We start from the raw sequence: 21,506 nt of genomic DNA, 5'->3' as shown, positions 1-21,506 counted from the left end.
TGACCCCTTTGGAGGTTGCTGAAGCCCTTCCACCGGCCGTGGTGCCAGTAACATCTGCTTTGAGAGCCGCTCTCGCTCCTGTTGCGCTAGCAGCAGACTTGGTCTTGCCCCTGTGCTGCAAGGGCAGGTGCTGCTCCCCCATCTCTCCAGTGACAGCAGCCGATGCACTGACCCTCTTGCACACATCTTGCGCACATCGCGCAGGAGGAGTCTGCCTTCCCTGGCCAGCACAGGGCCACTCCCATGCCTGTGCGGCGTTGAGGATGCTGATCCCTCCAGGCACCGACAGCCATCTAGCAGAGAGGCCCTGAGATTCCTCACCTTGTCAGCACTAAGCAACCCCAGCTACAAAGGGCTGGGCTGTCACCAGCCGACGGGGAAATACTCTGAAAATTGCTTCCATTCCTGAACACCAGAAATGCCCTGCAATGAACTGTAAAACACTCGTAACTGTTACTAATATAACGAAGTATAAGCATATTCTTCTCTTCCTGCATTTTCTCTTATTTTCATGCCACTATTAGAGATATCTTCTGTTCCACTGGATTTTAGTCTTTATAGTAATTAGTGCAAAAATAAATATTTCTCTTTAAAGAAGTCTTCTCTTCTGGATCAAAAGGTGAAAGCACATTTAGCATTATACAAAATAAATATTACACAGGGTATGGAACACGGAGTTCAGATTGCAAGCTGTAAACAGACACTGCTTTGAAAAATGCTTGACAGGACTGACTCTAGGGTGTAGGATTAGCACAATCTCTTACTTCAGAGCTAGTAAATTCTGTTTGCAAAATCAATTTCCACAGAAAGACTTAAAGAGCCTTAACTAATTTTCAGTAAATGTAATGTATTGGTGGCAAAGCATTTTACATGTTAAGATTTTCAAATGGTGCAATTCAAGATGTTCCTGCAACTCTAAGCATTTTTTATAAAAAGTGAATTCAGGCTCACAGCTTTTTATTACACATACTGGGGAAAAACTAAGAACATGGCACTTGTGCTACAAGAATATATACATTATTCTTATCATTTGATAAGGAGCGCTCTATCTACTCCTTATGCAACAAAGTGCAACTGTGTCTTCTCAGCTCTTATCTAGATCTAACAGTATTTTTTTTCTCCTGTTGAAGTCTTTCAGCATAGCATTACATTCACCAAAAAACCCAAGCCAGTATCATACAGTGCATTAAGAAACCCTTGTTAATAAGGGTTTTCTTTCTAAATCTAAGAACAGTTATGTGCATCAAACCAGGTAAAGCTTAGCACTGTCTGATTTGACCATCTACTTTGTTTCCTTGCTGGAGGGTAAAAAACACATTTCAGTACAGCTGAAGTCCAATAAGAGCTCTAAGTTTAGCTTCAAAAGCAGTCAATTGCACAGAGGAGTAAGCAGGAAAAAAACCCCATGTTTTTTTCCAAACTGCAGAGAAGCCTTGAGAAAACATTATTTTGTAATAAATATGGTAGCAGCGCCCTGCTTCATCTGGAATACAGAAGAGAAATTATACTGACATGAAAATGGAAATCACTTAACTGAGAAAGAAAAATCAAGGCATAATAGGGTCTACATATTGTGAAGTCTTTATAATACAGCAGACCCTCCACCTCTATTTCACTGCTCATAGAACTTGTGCCATTTCACTGGATATAGCTATGATTCCATTTTAATAAAGTAGGCAACATTAGGCTTCAGATTCTCTCTTCTTCTTTCCATCTTCTCCTAAGTCACTGTCTTCCGACTGGCTACTGCTAAGGACTACAAATTGTCCTTCTCCGCTGCTCTGGTTCGATCTGCTGGAAGCAGCTATCAACCGGCTTTGCTCCTCTAAGTCCTAGTTTGAGAAGGGGTGTTGGGAGATCAGAAAAAGAACATTAACTTTAAAGCCATCTACAATTGAAAGAAGATACCATTATAAGCTATCTTTTTATACTATCAAAGGACAACTTCCTGTACAGAGGGAATTAAAAATGCAATAGGAAACCAAATCATTTATATTTCGGTAGCTGGCATTATTAGAAGAGCTTACAACTTATTTGTAACTGCAACCCATAAAAGCCAGCAGTTCAGAACAAGTGATTCATCTATAGCCCACTCCCAACAGCCCCTTCCTCACTGGGCCATGGAACCCTCCTCAGCAAATGGCATTATTTTAGGCCCCTAATAGGTGTCCCTTCGAGCACTGCTCTTACGTACTCCCACAGAGACATTTTGTCATTTATGTCCTCAGGAGAGCCCTTTTTAAAAACTACTATACAAAATTACACAGAATCTGCACAGGAGATACTTCTAATAATTAGCTCAATTCTGTAACACTCACTCTCTGAACTTGCGCTAAAGAATACAATAGTGGAACTTGGAGTACCAAACTGCAAAAGAAAGTAAGGAGGAAAAAGAAAGAATATTAGGAAATAATCTAATTACCTTTTCAATTTGTTTTTGTTTATTCAGTTCTTTTTGTTGTTTCTCTTTGACTCTATCTATTTCTTTTTGCTTTTCTGATGCTTTTCGATCCTAGAGGGCAAAAATGTAAATAAAGTAACAACAGCCTGAGACCTGGATACATGCCCAATTTATATCAGTGTTCTCTAAATGATTATACCACTGTTTTGATTATTCTCTTTTAAAGGACTTATATGTTTGTTAAAGGTAGCAAGCTGAATCCCTTATTGAATTTTATTCTGCAGTAGACATTGGTCAAAGTCTTTTGGTTTAAAAGTCTCGGGTTTAAGTTCTAGCAAACAAATCTCTTGAAAAACAGAACAACCATATTACTGCAGCTACAAGCGTCTTACAGAATATATTCCATTACACATATGAAATATACTTTCTCCCTTCCATTCACAAGTATCCCTTGCCCCAAGAAGGTTCTTACCAGTTCTGCATGAAAAGCTATCTGTTTTGCCAGTCCGACAGAGTCACAAATCTAAACACAAACCAGATTGGAAATAATCAAACACACTCAAATAAAAATACTCTTAATATTAAGCCAGATTCCCAAATCAGAAATGATAGCACGTTAAAGCACTTGAAGGTACCTGAACTGTCAGGTTTAACTATTTTTCAGTACATAAAATACTCTCCCAGAGAAATCGCTTAGACAGCTTGAATGGATCTAACATCTTGCAAGCTACATCAGGTTCAAAACTGATACAACTATAACCAGTACCTTTTCCCCTTCATTATTTGATTCAAATATATAGCAGATGGAAGTTTGGCGGCTCTCAACTCTCCCTCCTGAAGTTCTAAGCACAAATCCAAAAAGGCGCTTATTCTCCTGGTGCGTAGCATACAACACTACATTGGGCAAAGGAAACTGCCAAAAAGGATCAAATATGGAGATGTTAAAACTGGTTCCAAATACTTTCTATATGAACTTTCAATATACTGCACATTAATTACTTCAGTATCGTACATGCACAACCACATCAGAAGTTACAGCCTGACCAAATATGTCATTATGAAACAGAAACAGCAGAGCAGAAGGCAAGGATTAAGTTATTCAAAAGATAGGAAACCTTCTAAAAACACACTCCACTTAAGGGGAACACATTTGCAATGTGATTTACTCATCTGTCTAAACGTGAATACATCCCTTTTTTTTTTTTTTCCTTCGAGAGACATCATTCTTAAAAATGACATTTTTAACAGCCTTAACTGTACCTCTCTATAAGCATTATAATTGTTTATGATCAAACGTTACAATAGAATATTGTGTGTTCCCAAGATTTTACCCCACCAAATCGGGATGGAAGTTTCAAAAGCCTATTTAACCTACTGAAATCACAACTTGCTGTGTGTTTCTGTCTATTTTCAGATGCATGCACTAATCTTCCCTATTTCACTAGGGATTTGCCTGGAAATCTCATACTGTCAGTGATTTTTAAGCAGAATAATATTATTTTTAAAGCACAATAATACAATGCTAGGTATTTATCTTAAAAGATGAAGTTACTTACTCGTAGTCTTGTAACTTGTGTCTGTGGATCAATTAACCTAAAAATTTGTTTTGAAAAACAAATTTTACTAAAGAGAAAGATCAATCTGTAAATAAACATCAGTAGAAGTCAGGAAGCAAACTTACTTTAAACAGTCACAAGTGACTAATAAATGTGATTCTGTCATCCTGAAAATGTTATGGATGGCCCGAGCTGCTAGGATTTGACGCATTGTTTCATAAACAATATCTGGACTTTCATCAGACTTCACCTCCATAGAGCCAAGAAATCTTACAATAAACAACTGATGAAGAATTGAATCTAAGACAAAGAAAAGTATTGAAGAAAGTGAACTCTATACTGAGTTTTCCATTCAAAACCAAAGATGGACTGCAGTCAGGAAACCTCCGAACTTTTAATAACTCGGAATGTGACTGCTCATACTTATGAATTCAAGGTATAATTACTAAACAGAAAATCACACGCCTTTTCATTTGTTCAATGAATACAAGAGATGCAATTAATTCTTTTTAAAACAGCTTTTCAGACAGTAGCCTGACTCAACTGATCTAATACACTGCTTATGTACCTAAGCATTCTAAAATGGGTGGTAGAAGAAACTACAGATGAAAATAGGAAAAAAAACCCTCAAATTCTACTTCTTATTTTGCATAGAAATAAAATTTTTGCTTTACCTTCTGTTTCAGATTTTGAGCCTCCAGATTCACCAAAAGGATTTGTGCGTCTATTAAAAAATGAAAACATTAAACCAGGAGTCAGATTACAAGAAACATTAATAAATAATGTAGTAGACTTATGCTGCATCAAATAAGAACACGGGATGATTTCACAGACTTGTAATCTGGAGGAATAACATATGATAAATCATAAGTACAAGCAATTTAATTTAGTGTTAGACACAAGTTGCTATACTGAAGGCTCAAATTATGGGAAAAATATCAGGTATTATTGTCCTATTGCTGCCACAAAGAGCTTTGCTCACATGGTATTTTTGTATTTTTATAGCTGAATTACGCCCAAGTCAAGACCTTACTAATATTGGAAAAGATACGGTTCTAGGGATGGAATTTCACAGAACAGGCTCAGAAGTACAGCCCAAAGCTGGTGCTTTCAGTACTCCACAGGAGAACCACACTTATCATCTCTCTCTCAACTTGTCGAATTACTTACTGAAGGGACATCACTGGTTTAGTTTCAAATGCAGCTTTCTGAAAACATCACTGGGATTTTACTCGTAGAGGGTCAAGAGAAATGTGGTGCTGTCTGGCTCTCAGAGACAGAATTGCTATCAGTTACAATGAAAAGTGAAAATACTCTAGGCTTCCAAGTCTACATTTTTCAAAAGCAGTAAAGCAATGCTGGAAAAGACTACAGGGAATGGGGAAATTTTATTTAGAGCTTCTAAAGAGGAAAAAACTTTCTCTTTGGCTAGCAGGTAGCTTAAAAATCTATTGTCAAGGGTTCAATAAACTGCAAATTAGGTTTTATAGGGGAGTAATTGGGGTGTCACCTCTTAATAGTTAGTGTAAAAGTAAATTTCAGAACTAAAAAAAAAACCAATCTCAATCTCTTGTTCAGTTGCATGTCAGACTGACTGGTAGTTTTATTTTATCAGTGAAATCTTTTAACTAAGAAATACCTAGTTCGAACTTATAAAATCATTCTGGATTGAACTCCAAATCAGGATTTCACTGCTATTGTGTTTATATAACATGGACTCAACAAAGAATCGTCCCATTAAATGCTGACTGCTGTAAATACACTAAAGGGATATTCTTTCTCTTAGCATCTTTTATTGCTCAGACTTTTCTTGCCATTTAAGATTAGACTGCAGCAGTAAATGCAAAAATCTCTCAGGATGCTTCAAAAGGCAAACCCAAAAGTTAAATATATGTCATCAGCATCAGAAACTGAGGAGAGTGGTAGCATGTTGCCTGTCTGCAGCTCAGTGATATTTAACTGAAAATACTGAGCACAACTCAATATCATTTCTGCTGTGAGAAATATGATTTTCTAGAATAGAATTGTAACTGATGACATGACTTTAGCTGAAGTATTAACCTTTCACCTTCCTGGAATACAGTTCATCTATTTTAAATCAATACATTCTTAAAGATCATGTTAGCCAACTGATTATCCTGCTAAAGCAAGCAACAACAAAAAGAAAATTGTCCAAAAAAGGGCTGAATACATATTTTTTTCACTCTTATGTATCTGTGAGGTGAAACTGAAAATTCAAATATTTTACTAGAGGGCAGGGGCTACAACACATTGCTGTGACCAGAGTCACATTAATTAGTTTTCAGCTTTTTGGCAATTTTTGCTGTAGTTAAGAGCAGGTGGATCTGCAAATAGGTTTTCGTATTATCTGAATTCTGTACATACAGCTCCAGAAACGCTGTGCAGATTTACAGGTCTTTAATTACTATTTCTGAATGGGCAGTTTACAAAAAACAAGTAGGAAATAATGTTTTTATATTTTGGGAAGAGCTCTGAAGACAATTTTAGCTTGTCTGTATATGAGATTACTCTAGAAGCCTAGATCATTTTCACTCACCTTTCAGGTTAAGAAGAGTGTCATCGTATGCCATCATCACCTGGAGACAGGGCTACCAAATTTCTCTTGAGTTTCCAAGAGGAAATAACCCAAGCTGCTGGGTGAGCAAGCAATAGGAAAGGAAAATACTTCGTGAAACCAAAAGATAAATCAATAATTAAAAGCATTAGCTGTTAAAGCAAGAAAAGCTGCTGCTAAATAGACAGCTACACCTTGAATCTAGTGCATGTAATTAAACCATTTTTTCACAACTCGATTTTAACAATTTTAGAAGTTGTTTTGCTTTGCTGACCACTGCAAATTTTGTGATATGAGTCAGGGCAAAGGCAATGTGTTTTTGAGCTGTAGTCTAAACATGGCTTTCTTGTTTGTTTGTTTCTAAATTAATAACATTAACTCCAGAGTTTGTCCTTCCCTCTACATTTCCTACCTGCCCGACTGCCCTGAAGATTTTAGTTGACCAGGCAGATCTTCACTAACTGGAGATATTATGTCAAATTGTATAGGAGTGTCAGGGGCAACAAGGGAATCCAAGGAAAGCGCCGACAAAGCTGCTGATTCAGATCCCAGGGACCCCGTGCTGCTTGTACGAACTGCAGGAGGACGAGATTGTCTAAAACAAAACAAAAAATCAAAATGAAGATATCTTAGTTTCAGGTTGGTTGATAATAAATTAAATTCACATGGAAAAACAATAGAATATTCCAAAACTTGGGTGTAAAACAAAACAAAACGAAAAAAAATCCTGAAGATCAGTATGTAGTAAACAAAAACAGAGCCTGCATTCCCAGGGAAATTGAAGTTAACACTACTACTTGCATTAATAATTGCATCAGATGGTATTATATTTCATATGTGATTATACATTGATGTTAAAACAATGTGCAGTCTGCTTCCAGGTGTTGGAAACATTAAGAAAGATATCGTTATGATTTGTACAAACCAGACAACCAACAAAACTGTTCAGTCAGCTGGAAATCTGGATTACTTGTAACAACAGATGATAAACAGTACTGAAAAGGTGACTTCTAGAAATTTTGCTCTAGCCTAACAAAGATTTAATCCTGAACATAGAAAGTTTTGTTGTTTCGTTTTTTTTATTCCCGGAACTTTATCCAGGATTCCCTTTATAGGTGTGGTCTTCATGTGACCTGTGGTTCACTAACTTACGCAGTTGGCCGCATGCTTTCATGCCTCTGCTGAAAGGAAGGCGATGGAGTAACAGCCTCCAGAGCTGACTGATTTACACGTGCAGCAATTTCCTGCAAGACAGAGATGGGGGAAAAAAAAACTTAAAATATTTACTATATAAAAAGAAATGAAAACCATATAAATGACATTAATTTACTTACCTAGATTCTCTATATGAAACAAATAACCAATTTCTAACTCTTCAAAAAGCAAATAACTCTTTAATGAAGTGACAGTGTCTTTCATACAAAATTGCTATGCTCATCTAATTCCTAAGATTCAGTGCCCTCCAGGAGAAATTACATGTATCCACCTGAATGTGTCACATTAATTTGTAACAAAAGATCATATACAAAGTATAAATACAGGATGTTGAAGGTGTCAAAAGTTACACATATTTTTTATGCTTCCTGTATAATAATTTTGATGAAGGAGAAAACAGATTGTGTGCTCTCATACCATGAAAAGCTTACAGTGAGATGTGAAGGAAGTACCTTATTCTGTGCTATCCAATTAGATCCAGTTAGTCTCTGTTTAATTTTGTGCATGTCTAAATTTTAAGATATTACTAATAATACAAATTTTAGTAAAGTTACCTCAGGATTTTCACTTAGATAGATCTGTTTAGATATGTTGTTTATGGTGCATATCCACTGAAAGAGAGAAAGAGAAAAAAAGAAGAAATTTTTTTTTCCATAGGTTTTTTGGGTTTTTTTTTAACAAACTTGATGAAAAGCCAGAGTTGGGCTAGTTTCAGCACTTTTTCCACTTCCTCTGTAACTTTAGGGAGCCAAACCAGTATTCTGCATACCGAGCATGTTATTAAATTCACTACTGTCTGCATCCTGTACCTTACAACATTGGATTTTTACTTGAAAAAGTTACTCTGGTCACACTGAAGATGAAACATAAAAGCAAGCTTAAATCATGACTATAAAGATTACATAAGAGAATCAGGATTCTCCATACTCCTGTACAACAGAAATTTATCAGACTCCATGTGAACCTTCTATAAGCTTACCTCTTCATAATCTTTTTTACTCTCTGCTTGTAAGATTGAAGACCTGAAAGAAGACAAAGGAAAAAACAATTCTGTCTATTTAAAATCTCTCACAAGCACGTTCAGACAGGAAACTCCGTTTTAATGTTTGTACATTGCACAACAAATTAAGATAGGCTGAAGCGTTTGTGTATCTGCTGAGTACAGTCAACCTTTACCTGAGAGGAAGCAATCTATGTTTTCATTTAAATTGAAAGCAGAAAAGAAACAAAATGCTAATTGTGCCCATGTAATACTTAAGAACTTAAGTATTAAATGTAACAATGTAACAATACACCATGATAAAGTGATTATAGTAATTTTATTCTGAAATACCCACCAGCTACATTATAGATCTGATAAACAAAAGCCAGGCATTACAAAGTTAAAAAGACATCCCAGATTTTACTTCTAAATACCCTCAAAATCTGTCAAGCTATAATCTGGCCAAAGATAGACCACCCTTCTTTTCTTCATTAGTGAGTTTGGTATAACTTACAAGTAATAATAATGTAAGAATACTTACTTTTTACCGTCAAAAGATGTTATCTGAAAACAGTACCGTCTGTCTTCACAGTCCACAGCCATTACAGAACAGTTGTCTATATCCATGACAAGTCCCCCAGCTACGTCACCTCTTGCCTGGCTCATCAAATTTCCACCTTGAGTGAAGTAAAACTGTCTCTCCCAGCTGGAAGATACCAGCCCCGTCTTGCTAAAAGATAAAAAGAACTTAAGATAGTACATCAGGAGCTCAGCTGAGCTGTGTAAATTAAAAAAGACAAGAAAATCACTTGGAACAAACCATCTGGGAACTTAAGACAACATTTTCCCCCATTTAATGTCTTAGGCTAGTGTTACAGCTAAATTAGTCACTTTCCACTTGCTTTTTTTCATTCTAAACCTATTGCTGGGCAAAGAACACACAAAATAGTTCCATTCTTAGATGACGTGAGTCTTAATTTAGAATAAAAAGGTGTAAGTGCTTCAGTTTTGATGATGAGCTTTTACGGTGCTGCTTTACACAATACGCATATTCAAATTATGTGTGTTATCAATATAACTGATAAGACCTCTGAACTACACACTTATATTGTTAAGCTATTGTTGTTTTGAAGAACTTTGTGTTAAGCATTAGCTTAGTCACATAAAATACCTCAATTTTTCAAGTCTCTTGTACCATTCAACAAGAGTTGCAGAATTTTGCTTAGAGTGTGGATCACGTTGGGGTTTCAGGTTTGGGTTTTTTTAATCTCCCCCCCAGAATAATAGAAGAGGAAGAACTTGAATCCAAAAATCAGTAACGCTTCCAGTTTAGCCTCTCATTTTGTTCACACATTCTCTTCAATATAAATTGCTGCAACTGTGCTCTCCTACAGAAGTTAATGCCTCTTTCAGCAAGTATATTACTCTTGTCCACACCTTATCAACTATAAAAATCAGCTGCTGGACTTTAATACCTGCAGTAGCAGCCCCCTCCAGTGGACAAAAGTCTACCTCATGAAATTGAGAAAAGCATTCAAAGTGTGTCTGTTAACAGAGAATATTTTGCCTTGTGTATATCTCAAGCCTGCCAGATTTTCTCAGTAACTTGTATCCCAAAGCTTTGACAGATACTTACAAAACAATCCTGATAGCTGCAATCGTGTTGTTTTCCTATTACAGTCCACTCTCCTAAACTTTAATTTTTCCTTCTGATGTGAAAATTCAGGCAAAATTAGACTGCAATCAAGGTAACTATGCTTTGCACGGGAATGACACTACCTAAGTGTAACAGTGACATCAATGCTAATTAAGTGAAGGAGTCCAAAGAAAGAAATAGAATAGCTCCCATGTGACTTATTTTCTCAACCAAGTGTGTAAAATCAGCATAGCTAACTACAACAACAACAAAAAAATTGCATACTTTTTTAGCTTCCCTTTCCCAAAATTAAATATTCTGGAATTTTTAAGGAACAAGTTAGTCTTACTTCCTTGCATTAAGATATCCAGCTTTCCGTGTTAGATTTCTGTGAACAGGAAATTTTGTAGTATCAGGGTCAGGCAAATACAGTGGATCACTAGCTACTTCCAAGTCCTCTATAGTTTGTTGCATGTTTTCTACTTCGCATTCCATTTCCCTGCGAACGCTAAGGCAAATGATGTGTTATTAACAAAGATAATTTATTAATAAGTAGAAACAGAAAAAGATAATTTTCTTGATAATAGTTGAAAATTCATCAAAACCAACTTACTTCTGTACACTTGTGCCAATATTGGTCAAAAATTCTTCCAACTGCTCAGTAAGATTTTCTGAACCCATCTTAAAAAAACTTATCTTTAAAAGAAATGAGAAAAAGGGAGAATTCAGTCATTAATAAAACTACATTAACAACTAACAGACAAAACCATAGGAGGCTGAAGTTTCTCAGATAAATCTGTTTTCATCCTTTATTCCCACCAAAGTCTCTATAGGAGGAGAACATATGTTTTCATCAGGAACTGAAGGCTGATGCTGATGTTGCAGTGGGATTAACTGTGTCAAGACCATGTGCACAGCACCAGCTGGGGGAAACACAGAAATAGGCAGAAACTGCCCTGGAAAGGAAACAAGGTTTGATCTTCTATTGATCCCAAGGTGTCTCTATACTTTTTCAAGCCCACTGGTTTGCTAACTGTTGTGTTATGGATGGGGGCATAGGAGAGAGGAAGCCTGTGAGGCGTTGCCTGGGGCCACCCTAACTGTGGGAAATGGCCATCGCTGGCTAATGCCAACGTTCCTGGCAGCAGCTATGACAGCTGCAGGGATAAGGATGGGGCAAGTCATCTTCTTCATTTGCTTCCTTGGATTGCAAAAGAGGTCTTGCAATGGATTTCAGTGCATCAACATTCATAAAGCACTTTTACATTTTCTTTGAGACCTACGGAATCTGAAATTACCTGAGCTTGCATGTATCCTAGCAAGGGTTCTAGCATGGCGATCTTCTTTTTGTACTGCAGAGTATTTAATGCACAGAAATAATGCATCATAGTTTGATGCTGTTTTTTCCTGGAAGTATACACATCTTCTATAACTTCAGCCTTGATCTGAAGAGACAACAGACAAAGGGAGAGGTGGGGGGAAAAGGAATGTTTGAGACTTGGTTGTTCGTCACATGCCTTCTGGACAGCTTTACAGTCAGAATGGAAAAAAAACCGAAGTGATGTTCTACCCACTGTCAAGAGCAATTGCATATTTTACCCTACAATTCCACTTCTCTAATTTAAACGAGAGATACATGAAAAAAAAAATACAGCATTCTTTTCTCCCTGGATACTGTGGTTGTTTCTTTACAAATATAAATGAAATATAGTATCACAACCTTGACCATAGAGCATTTTCAGTGTTAGAAGACAAGCATGTTCAGGGAAACCTGCTTTTTCTGTTCTGAAGCGAGATGTCTAGACTGCTAAAACATAAACTATTAACTTTAAAGTAGAATCTGCCATACAGTGTCTTCCATCATATATGTTAGGTGAAAATTATTTCTTATCTCCTCTAAAAATCTTTATATTAAGTATTTTGTTTTACGAACCTTTTCATTTTCCCTTCTTTTTGACAACCGACTGTATCTGGTAATGGCAGCATCGTGGTCTAAGCAATCAAGAGAGAATTTATGATCATTTTGATAAATTCATGACTTATGAAACAGAGCAGAAAACTTCTTCTATTAATGTGTTGCACAGCCAGCTGAACGCAAAGTTCTGTCATATTAAAATCTTTAAGAATTGTTCTTGCCTGTTAATAATTACTTCCCAGCCACAAGTTCTTGTGCTGTAGGAAAATTCTGACCAGATGCAAACACGGCCAAATTGTTAGAAGTTTCCTTAAACATCTAATATTCTTCAAAGATAGAAACTTTCTAGAAGTAGAACTTTCCATTATGAAAACCTGTATCTAATCTTTCTTGAATAATGAAACCATTTACATAAAGAGAAACAGAATCCTTACTTAATCCTCACTTAAAGATATGTTCTCTACAAGGCTATAGGAGAGCTCGCTAAAAAAATTAATTCTGACAAGAAGTATCAAGCTAATTTTAGCAAGGTAAATTTTGTTTATTAATCCAGTCCTGACTTTAAGAAGTGAGAATGCCTTACTGTTTTCACTAATTTTGGTAGCATAATCCTAAATTATTCAACAATTATACGTATTATTTAAAGTCTTGTAAGAAAGGCAATACTGTCAATTTTCTTTAACACTTTGGTACGCAAAGCAGGGATTTTTAAGTGAACCAAGGAAAGCTGGGTGCCTAAGTATCACTAAAAAAATTACACTTTAATTAGTCCGTGCAAATATCTTCTCTAGTTTTCTGCGTAAATAATCTACAGTAATACTGTCATATTGTAATATCTATAACATTACATATTTTTCACTTACCATTGCTTGCAATTTGGAAAACTTCTTTTAGAGTTAATATCTCTACAAAACAATATATCACAATTTAAATAAGTTGTTATTAACATTGAAGAACCACCTTACTAAATCTTAATAGTATAAATAAGTACAAAATTTTGGTGCTTTGCCTTTTGAGTTTAGTCCAGCCATTATATTGATGTCATGGTGTTATAATATACACAAATATTCCTTGAACTTGCAAATTATTGGAAAATTATTCTTTCCTAGTGTTTATAGTACTTGCAAAATTTTCATCTTGAATAGAAGATAAGTGCTTCTGTAATATAAGTAATATTTTTGTTGAAACATTAGAAGTGTTAAGTTGTTCAACTGTAACTCTTATGAATAGAAAAAACTTACATTTTTTTTAAATTGGGGATGCATAATTTTTAAAAGCTGAAAAATAAGTGTCGTATTCCAGTTAGTGACACAAGAGCTATGGAGACGAAGTGCTACATTTCTGTTACTGCTGCTGTTGCTGGAAACCGTATTTGTTCGAGTACTCTACCTTTTAGATCCCTTTCTTTAAACTGAGTAATAGGAAACATCATTGCATCTGCAAGTTGAGTTGAAAGTACTGCATGGCAAGAACTGAGCTGTAAAAGATAAGAGAAAGAAGGCTGTTTTAGGGATACTAAAGTTGAGACTAATCAAATCAAATCAAGATAGCTTGACATCGATTTCGCTCAAAAATGACATGTACAACTCAAAATTTTGCATGTTCATATTTTTTCAGCTATTCTTTTCTTGGTTCCTGATCTCATCACTAGCTTTTTATAGAAAACCTTCAAGTCTAGTATTTGTCCATACTTTCCAACTTTATTCCACATTATTGGATCACATCAGAAGATGGTCCCATGCATTCTGATGACTAGTCCATTTATTTCTCCAGTTTCCCACCCACTAACTCACAGCCTGTCTTTCACATGTTACAGAGGTAGAACAAATGTGTTCTTCCTCCCAAAATGCTGTTTACATAGAGTTAACAGTGAGGAGAGGGATCACAGAAAGTCCTAATTCAGATCTCAGTGATGCCAAGTCGCCTTTCAGAAGGGTCAGTCTCTGTCTCTAACACAGACAGCAGGAGGTTCCTTTGTCAGTCAGGTATCTAAAATCAGACCATACAAATACTCTCATGAAAAATAGTTTCTAACTGCCATTCAGGACTGGGTTTGGTTGTATGTACAGGAAGTTAAACTGCCTTCTTCCCAATGTATCCTCATTATGCCGAAATTATTCTTTATCTCAGGTTATATAACTGTGAATATATGCTGCAACATACAAGTAAGTGTTACCTCAATGACAAATGAAAGCCATTTCTGTACCTCTGATCTCAAAAAAAGCCTGGAATAATTAATCAAGTTAAAGTCTATACATGACAACATTAGCAAAGTAAGTGAAACAAATACAAGCACTTGCCTCGTCTATCACTTTTGCAAATTGCTGTAGAGTGGAGGTCATAACTTCATCATCCCCTCCTAGCGGGAAACGCTAAAAGAAAATAAAAGGAGGCGTGTTGTTTGCAGTGCTTTCTGCTATACACCAAACTATATCAATCATGTCTACAAATGTATTAGTTTGTTTATTATTTTAAAACACACTGTTGAGATACAGTTAAGCACTTTTTTATTGAACTGTGAAGAAGAAATATTGCAGGCATGAGGAAGTAATAAAAATTTCTCATTTAAAAAATTAATAGATAAATTAATAGATTAAAAAAACAGGAAAGACTTGACATCTATGAAGACTTGTATCTGGCTTTACAAGCTATTTTAATATTATCAAAAAATAAGCAATATTTGGTGTTTATCTTAAACTTATGGTTCTTAAATTATGTGATTATGTGGAATTCTTAAACCAAAGGAGTTTAGTCCTATAATGCCTTAATGGAGGCAAGAGTATGACCAAAATGGTCATAACTGAAAAATAAATAATCCAGCTAAATCTGTGAATACTTTTCATTCTTTTGGATCACTACCACTGGTTTTGATCCTATCTGTGTTACACCTATTCATCAGTAACAATTAGCAAAGGAAAACTGAAGTGTCATCTCACTCCTGTAGAAAGACTCACCAAACCTAAATAATTCATAAATAGTACTTTTTCCAGTTCATCTCATTAGGTGGAGAAGAAGGATAGGGAGCACCAGCCTCCTTAAAAGTGACTTTTTGTTTTTAACATGCATCTCAGAAAAGGGGTCCCAGCAGCTACAAACAGGAAACTCTTCACAGCATGGGCTCCCAGTGGAGAGTTATGGATTCCACAACCTGCCCTTTCAGAGATAGACATTCTCATAATAAGAGCAAATTATGGTTGTTAAATGAAGACTGCTATGCCATTTCTTCTCTTTGTGACCACTAACATTAAAAGCACTTAACAGTAAACAGGTTTAGAAACTAAAGCCAAAATGCCACCGCTACCACCTTAAGCAACCCTCAAAACACTGATCCAAAAGTAAAATCTTCCAGTAATATTCATCATCATAAGAGGAACTTCATTGTTTTAGTTGGAAGAAGACAGCAGATTCTTTTGGGAAAGATTTGAGCCACCAACTAGAGCAGTTCATTTTATCTGGACCAAACCTAAATACATTCTACACTGTGCTCTGGGAGATAAAAGGCTACAAAAATACATAGTCCTAAGAACAGTGATTCACACAGTACCTGCTTCTCGTATTCCTTCAGAAGCTTTGAAGTCAGATGAGTTGCTGCACTTAATTCATTCTGATTAAAATAAAAAACAAAAAACCCCAAGCTTGTTACATTTTTATTTAAATTAATATTAAAAAAATGACATATTTCAAGAGGAAACTATGACAAACAGGGAACTTGAAATCTTGATTGCAGATTTTAAGAAAACATAGAAAACATAACCACACTGCCCTTCTATTTCTCTAACAATATTGAGAGTTACAGATAATCAGTGTTTACAAATACTAAGTTCACAGCCTGTACTGTGTGCACTGATTTCTCTATTTTTCATGTTATGTAGCACTTATTTGCATTTAATTATTTCAAATTAGCTGCCCTAGCTACTGAGTATTAGGCATTTGTTATCTGTAAATGAAAGAAAAGATTACAATGAACCTCAGTACTACCTGGTAACAAACTGCTTTGTCCTTGTACACAGACAAGAACTAATTATAGCAGATTCATGGTATGGAACAACTTCACCTTTCACAATGCAGTTGAAGGAGAGGGAAGATTAAAAAAATACTCATAATAATTTCAAAGAAAGTAAGAGACATGAAATGTGGTTCAAAAGCTTTATTGCACATTCAAGAATTTCAGCAACAATACCTGTGCATCATATATTCTGTGCATGGCTTGAAATAACTGATTGATGTAATTGGAAATTGCAGCAGCATCTTCTTCAAATACTCCCAGCAAAGACCGGGTCTATAAAAATGAAACAGCCAAAACATTAACATGTCAAGTTAGAAAAGTAGTATTTAAGTGTGACAATTGCAAATTTAAATAGCACTTTCAGATTTCATTACTGGAAAGTTTATAAACCCTCCAACACTGTTTACAGGAATGATACCTGTTGCATGCCAGAGAATCTTAAAGAGATCAAAACTCAGCCTCGCTCCAACTTGTCAGCCTCTCCCCAAGCTAAAACAAGTACATTTTCAGAAAGGAAAGGACCAAGGGACACGTGTAAGTGTATAAAAAATTCTGAACTGTGAGCAACTACAGGACTCACTATGATACATCCCTAAGGAAAAGGGTTATCATGATCGGCATTAAATAGCATGCCAGGTGTACACATTTCTTTTGCAGTGACATCAAAAACCACACTATTCATCTTGCACAAAGACAGCTGTTAGGTGTGCTTGGAGCTATAATTCACCTGTTTAGTAACAGTCAATTCTGTGATCAAAAGGCCAGGGAACCAAAAGCTAAACCAAAACAGAACAGTACAAACTACATCTTGTTGTTCTCAAGACACACGTTTCTCCTCCACACCACTCCACGGTGAATGGGAGTGAAAAGAGCTCTCCTTTTTTCCTTACCCCAGCTTGTCAGTCACTCTCTTCCTTAGCTGGTGTCACCCACAAGCTTGATGACTATGCATCCTATTGCCCGCATCACTGATGAAGATGCTTAACAGCATCTACCTCAAAATCAACCTCTTTATCATGGTCCACCTATTAGATTTCAAAACACTGATTACTCGTCTTTAAGCCCAACTATCCAGCCAGTTTTTCCACCCCACCTGCAGTCCCTACCTCTCCATTTCAGCCAGAAGGATGTTACCAGACACTGTGTCAGAATTCTTGCTTAAGTCAAGGTAAATTACATCCATGATGAAATGACTGACTCTGGATGAGAAGGCAATCAGGTTGTTCAGGCACAACTTACCCTTAAGCTTAAATGAGATGCTGACTCAGTGTTCTTGCATCCTTTTTGCACTTGGAAGCAATGTTACTCCTCACCATGAAGATACCAATTAGTTTCCTTCCACTGAGACAAAACCCCAGAAGGGGGAAGAGCAAATAATGTACCTGTAACTCTGCACAGGCTACATTTGCTTTTCCTAATCAAAAAGACTGGTTGGGATTCTTGTATGTAGGAACAGAAGTATCACTTGGAAGACACAGAAAATAAACCTGTTAACTCTAGTAATGTTTTAGCAAGAAAAGTGTGCATTGTTTTTACGTTTACACTGAAATTAACATCCAGACAGAAAACAGAAAGGATCATAAGTACCTAACTGAGTCTCCTCCCCAAAATTATGTTTGTTAAACATCTGAAATTGGAAATTCTTTTTCTTAGTCTTCCCTAGGCTAAATAACTGTTGTTTCCTCAAAGAGGAAGAAAAGGAACTTATGAGGCTTGGGAAAAGAACAAGAGACTAACACAAGTTTGGATATCAGGAAAACCTCTCTGATGAGACCAGCAAAGATCACGCTCTCTATGAATTGTGGGGCATTTTATTGTTAGCAGTTCTTGCTATGCCAAAGGCTTGCCTTGGCATGACATAGACTTTAGTCCATTTCCCCGTGAAGTATGGAGGTCTTTTTCAGCTCCTTTTCCAATTTTCTGCTTTTAATGATAATCCAGAAGTACATATTAAATTTGCACAAAGTATATTATTTTTCCATTCTTTTCACATTACATTCTTTTATTTACCTTAATTAGGTGCCCAGCTGTCTCACAAATATTATCATACTGTATAATGCCTACAAGACACTTAAATATTAAAAAAATGTAATCAAACAATATCATCAACACAATAAATCACTTCAGTGGTGGTTCTAGTTTATAAGACAAGAGAAAAGGGGCGGTGGAAGAGGAAAGAGATAGAGAAGAATGTTTGCCAGGTGTGGCAACATGTTGTGTCATCCTAATAGCTATGACTCACCCATTAAAGAAGACCTATATGAAAGAATGCAAAAGAAACAATTACATGGTACCATACCTACTGAATTATATACTCATGACCTTTAAACCTGAACACAGATAAACTTGAACTTGTAATTTTAAAGGAATACAATGTCAGGTTTCTGCATTATGCTTACTCCTTAAGACTGAACACTGCAGAATAAAATAATTTCTATGTTTTACTGTAAAAATATCAGTTATTGGTGACAGACTTCAAACTGACACTGTACGATATTGATGGAAAGATATTAATTTGAAACTGTAGACAAGTTATCGCAGACTATCACTGAGCAAAAAAACCAGAGTAATTGTTTGCCATTTTTCTAGTAAAACTTTGCATCATTTTGCACAGTCTTTAAGATGCTTTCATCTCATATACATAAGCACATACAATGTACATGCTTATCACTACCAGTGATAACCTGCACAAAGAAACCACCTAGTTAGAAGTCAGGGAATTGCTAAGCATTCTCTGTCACCGTATCTATGGCAGTGTTGGTGACACAAGATAGAGCCTGTACTATCAAGTCTCTTGGCTTTTTTATTGTGCAATGCTTTGGGAATGCAAATAAGTGGGCAGAAACTATCTCTAAAAATATATATATATATATATATATATATATATAAGCTCTGAGTATGTGTGTAATATATGTGCCAAGTTCATATTTAAATTGCACTGCTTTGCATAGCAAAAGACAACGTAAACTTGGTATTTTATTTACTTCTGGAAACACAGTGGTTAGATTTTTATCTTGCAACAAGAGGAAACAAATGGGTTTTGCCGCTTAGAAAAGCCTTCCCTTCCCTAAGATGCAGAATTTTGGTATGAAGTTTATATGCCTAAATTTAGTGTCTGAAACATGACTGAAGGTGCAAAACTCCAATCCAGCAATAAACAACCTTGGCTGATGAGCTTATTCAATAATACTGCATGAACACATCAATCAGAAAGTCACAGCAACTCCTAAAGAAAGCAAGGCTGCTTCTTTCTTCAAGCAAGATTTATTGCTATTTTCATTGCATTGATTTCAAAATAAGAGAAATTAAGTAATAAAGCAGAAGACGATAATAGAGTACAAGTTATGCTCTTCCAAGAGGTTTTAGCCAGAACTCACCTGAAATAGTAGGTCGACAGAGAAATGTAAACTACTAGCAAATCTAATAGTTTAAGCACATGAAACTCATTGGGCTGAGTTAAGCTTTGCTGGTCTCTATCACAAATAACCTCAAGGGAAAGATTCTAGAATTTATAACTATGTTTCACTATGTAACTTTTTTTGCATATGCTTCCCAAACAACATCCATTCTTAACTGCTTGGAATAAAAACCCCACTGTCCACTTTTTAGCGATGCTAAATTTATCTTACATTTGACATTTCCTATAAATAGGAATAGTTGTGATTTCCATATACTGAGAACAGACCTTCAAGAAATAATTTCGTTAAATTACAATGATTATAACACTTCAAAAAATTCCTCCTCTTCGTGAGAGTACATCAGGTGTAGTTTCTGGGCCAGAGACCATCCTGGAGGCAAGATCTCATTTAACAGCCAGTATTTTAGATATATGGGGCACAGCCTTTTGGCAAGCAATGATACATTTTCTGCATGGCCTTTTCTGCTGCCTCTTCTAAGCTGTCCCTGTACTTGACGGAGATTTGTGAAAATGGTTGTCATTTTTGAGGTTAAAATTCCCTATTAAGCAAATGAAAGTTTCTCTTCCTACAGTGGAGGAATCCAAACTACCAATGCATATGCTATTACAATACAGGAAATCTTACCCATCTACGTAAACAATGCATCAAAACAAGGATCTTAATCAAAAAGGCTGCAATAAAAGAAGATACAGTCAACTTTTTTCTGCATCTAGGAAGAGCAGTACAAATCACTCGCTGTTGCTGCTGCCAGCAAGAGAAACCCGCGCAACTGAATAAAGCGCTTCCTACTTAATAGAGGTATGAAAGCAATGCCAGTGCAATACACGGCATCACTGACAAAGGTCAGGCAGCAGCAATGGAACTGAAGCCATTAGAGCTATTAAAGGTCTCCGGCACTACACGCTTCCCACCTACTCACAGCGTGAACAACCGCCACGGTAACCTTAGCCAATACCTGCTTTTCATACGTTATCTATTAAACCTCAATACGATTTCGGCAAAAGACAAAGATAAGAAAAATCCTTTTGAGAAGCGATAACGGGGTTTGTCAACACGAGGTCTGCAAAAACAAGTCACAAATGCAAGCGCGGGGGCAGAAAGGCGAGGGAGCCCAGGCCAGCCTCGGTGCTGTCACCTAGTGCTGAGGCACAGCACCCCAGGACACCCCTGCCAGGATCGCTGCTGCCTGGTGCTGAGGCGCAGTACCCCGCGACATCATTGCCAGGATCACTCCTGCATGGTGTTGGTGCGCAGCAGCCCGATCACTGCTGCACAGTGTTGGGGTGCAGCACCCCGGGACATCGCTGCTGAGACCGCTGTCACCCGGTGTCAAGGCGCAGGACCTCCGGGACATCATTACCAGGATCGCTGCTGCCCAGCGCCACGGGGACATCACTGCCAGGACCGCTGCCGCCTGGTGTCAAGGCACAGCACCCCGGGACATCATTGCCACGATCGCTGCCGCCCGGTGCTGAGGCACCACGCCACGGAGACATCGCTGCCATCGCTGCGACACCCGGACGCGATGACACCCGAGGCCGCGTCTCGCAGTCCCCGCCGCGCGGCCGAGGAGGCACCGGGCCGCGCTCCCCTCCCAGAGCGCGTACGCGGGGGCGGACGGGGTGCGGAGGGAGTCGCGCCGCCGCCCGTCTCACCTGCGGGCTGTCCTCCAGTGTCTCCTCGATGGGCAGTTTGTCGATGCCGGGCATGGCGGCCCCCGGGATGGGCTCCGCGCCGCTCTCGCTGCCCCGCGCGCCCCCGCCTCACGGGACCCGCCCCGCCCCCCGCGCCCGCGCCCGCG

At 37.3% G+C, this 21,506-nt stretch overlaps 1 protein-coding gene across 1 annotated transcript; it reads right to left on the bottom strand.

The window, feature by feature from the left end:
* Window positions 1–28: 28 nt before the first annotated feature.
* APPL1 (adaptor protein, phosphotyrosine interacting with PH domain and leucine zipper 1) lies at window positions 29–21,499 on the bottom strand. Its single transcript, XM_054076604.1, has 22 exons — window positions 21,361–21,499; window positions 16,461–16,559; window positions 15,825–15,884; window positions 14,581–14,652; window positions 13,670–13,757; window positions 13,144–13,185; window positions 12,299–12,357; window positions 11,664–11,810; window positions 10,979–11,061; window positions 10,715–10,873; window positions 9,271–9,459; window positions 8,727–8,769; window positions 8,302–8,358; window positions 7,685–7,776; window positions 6,945–7,127; window positions 4,632–4,681; window positions 4,083–4,257; window positions 3,958–3,994; window positions 3,168–3,314; window positions 2,874–2,924; window positions 2,423–2,512; window positions 29–1,832 (listed from the first exon to the last, which is right to left on the bottom strand). Exons 1-22 carry the CDS (start codon window positions 21,412–21,414, stop codon window positions 1,683–1,685), a joined length of 2,127 nt encoding a protein of 708 aa, XP_053932579.1. The 5' UTR covers window positions 21,415–21,499; the 3' UTR covers window positions 29–1,682.
* Between the last annotated feature and the right edge of the window lie 7 nt (window positions 21,500–21,506).

Source organism: Cuculus canorus, chromosome 11, assembly GCF_017976375.1.
Source record: "Cuculus canorus isolate bCucCan1 chromosome 11, bCucCan1.pri, whole genome shotgun sequence".
Lineage (NCBI taxonomy): Eukaryota > Metazoa > Chordata > Aves > Cuculiformes > Cuculidae > Cuculus > Cuculus canorus.
Note: the sequence above shows the minus strand (reverse complement) of the source record. Positions and strands in the feature narration are given on the sequence as shown.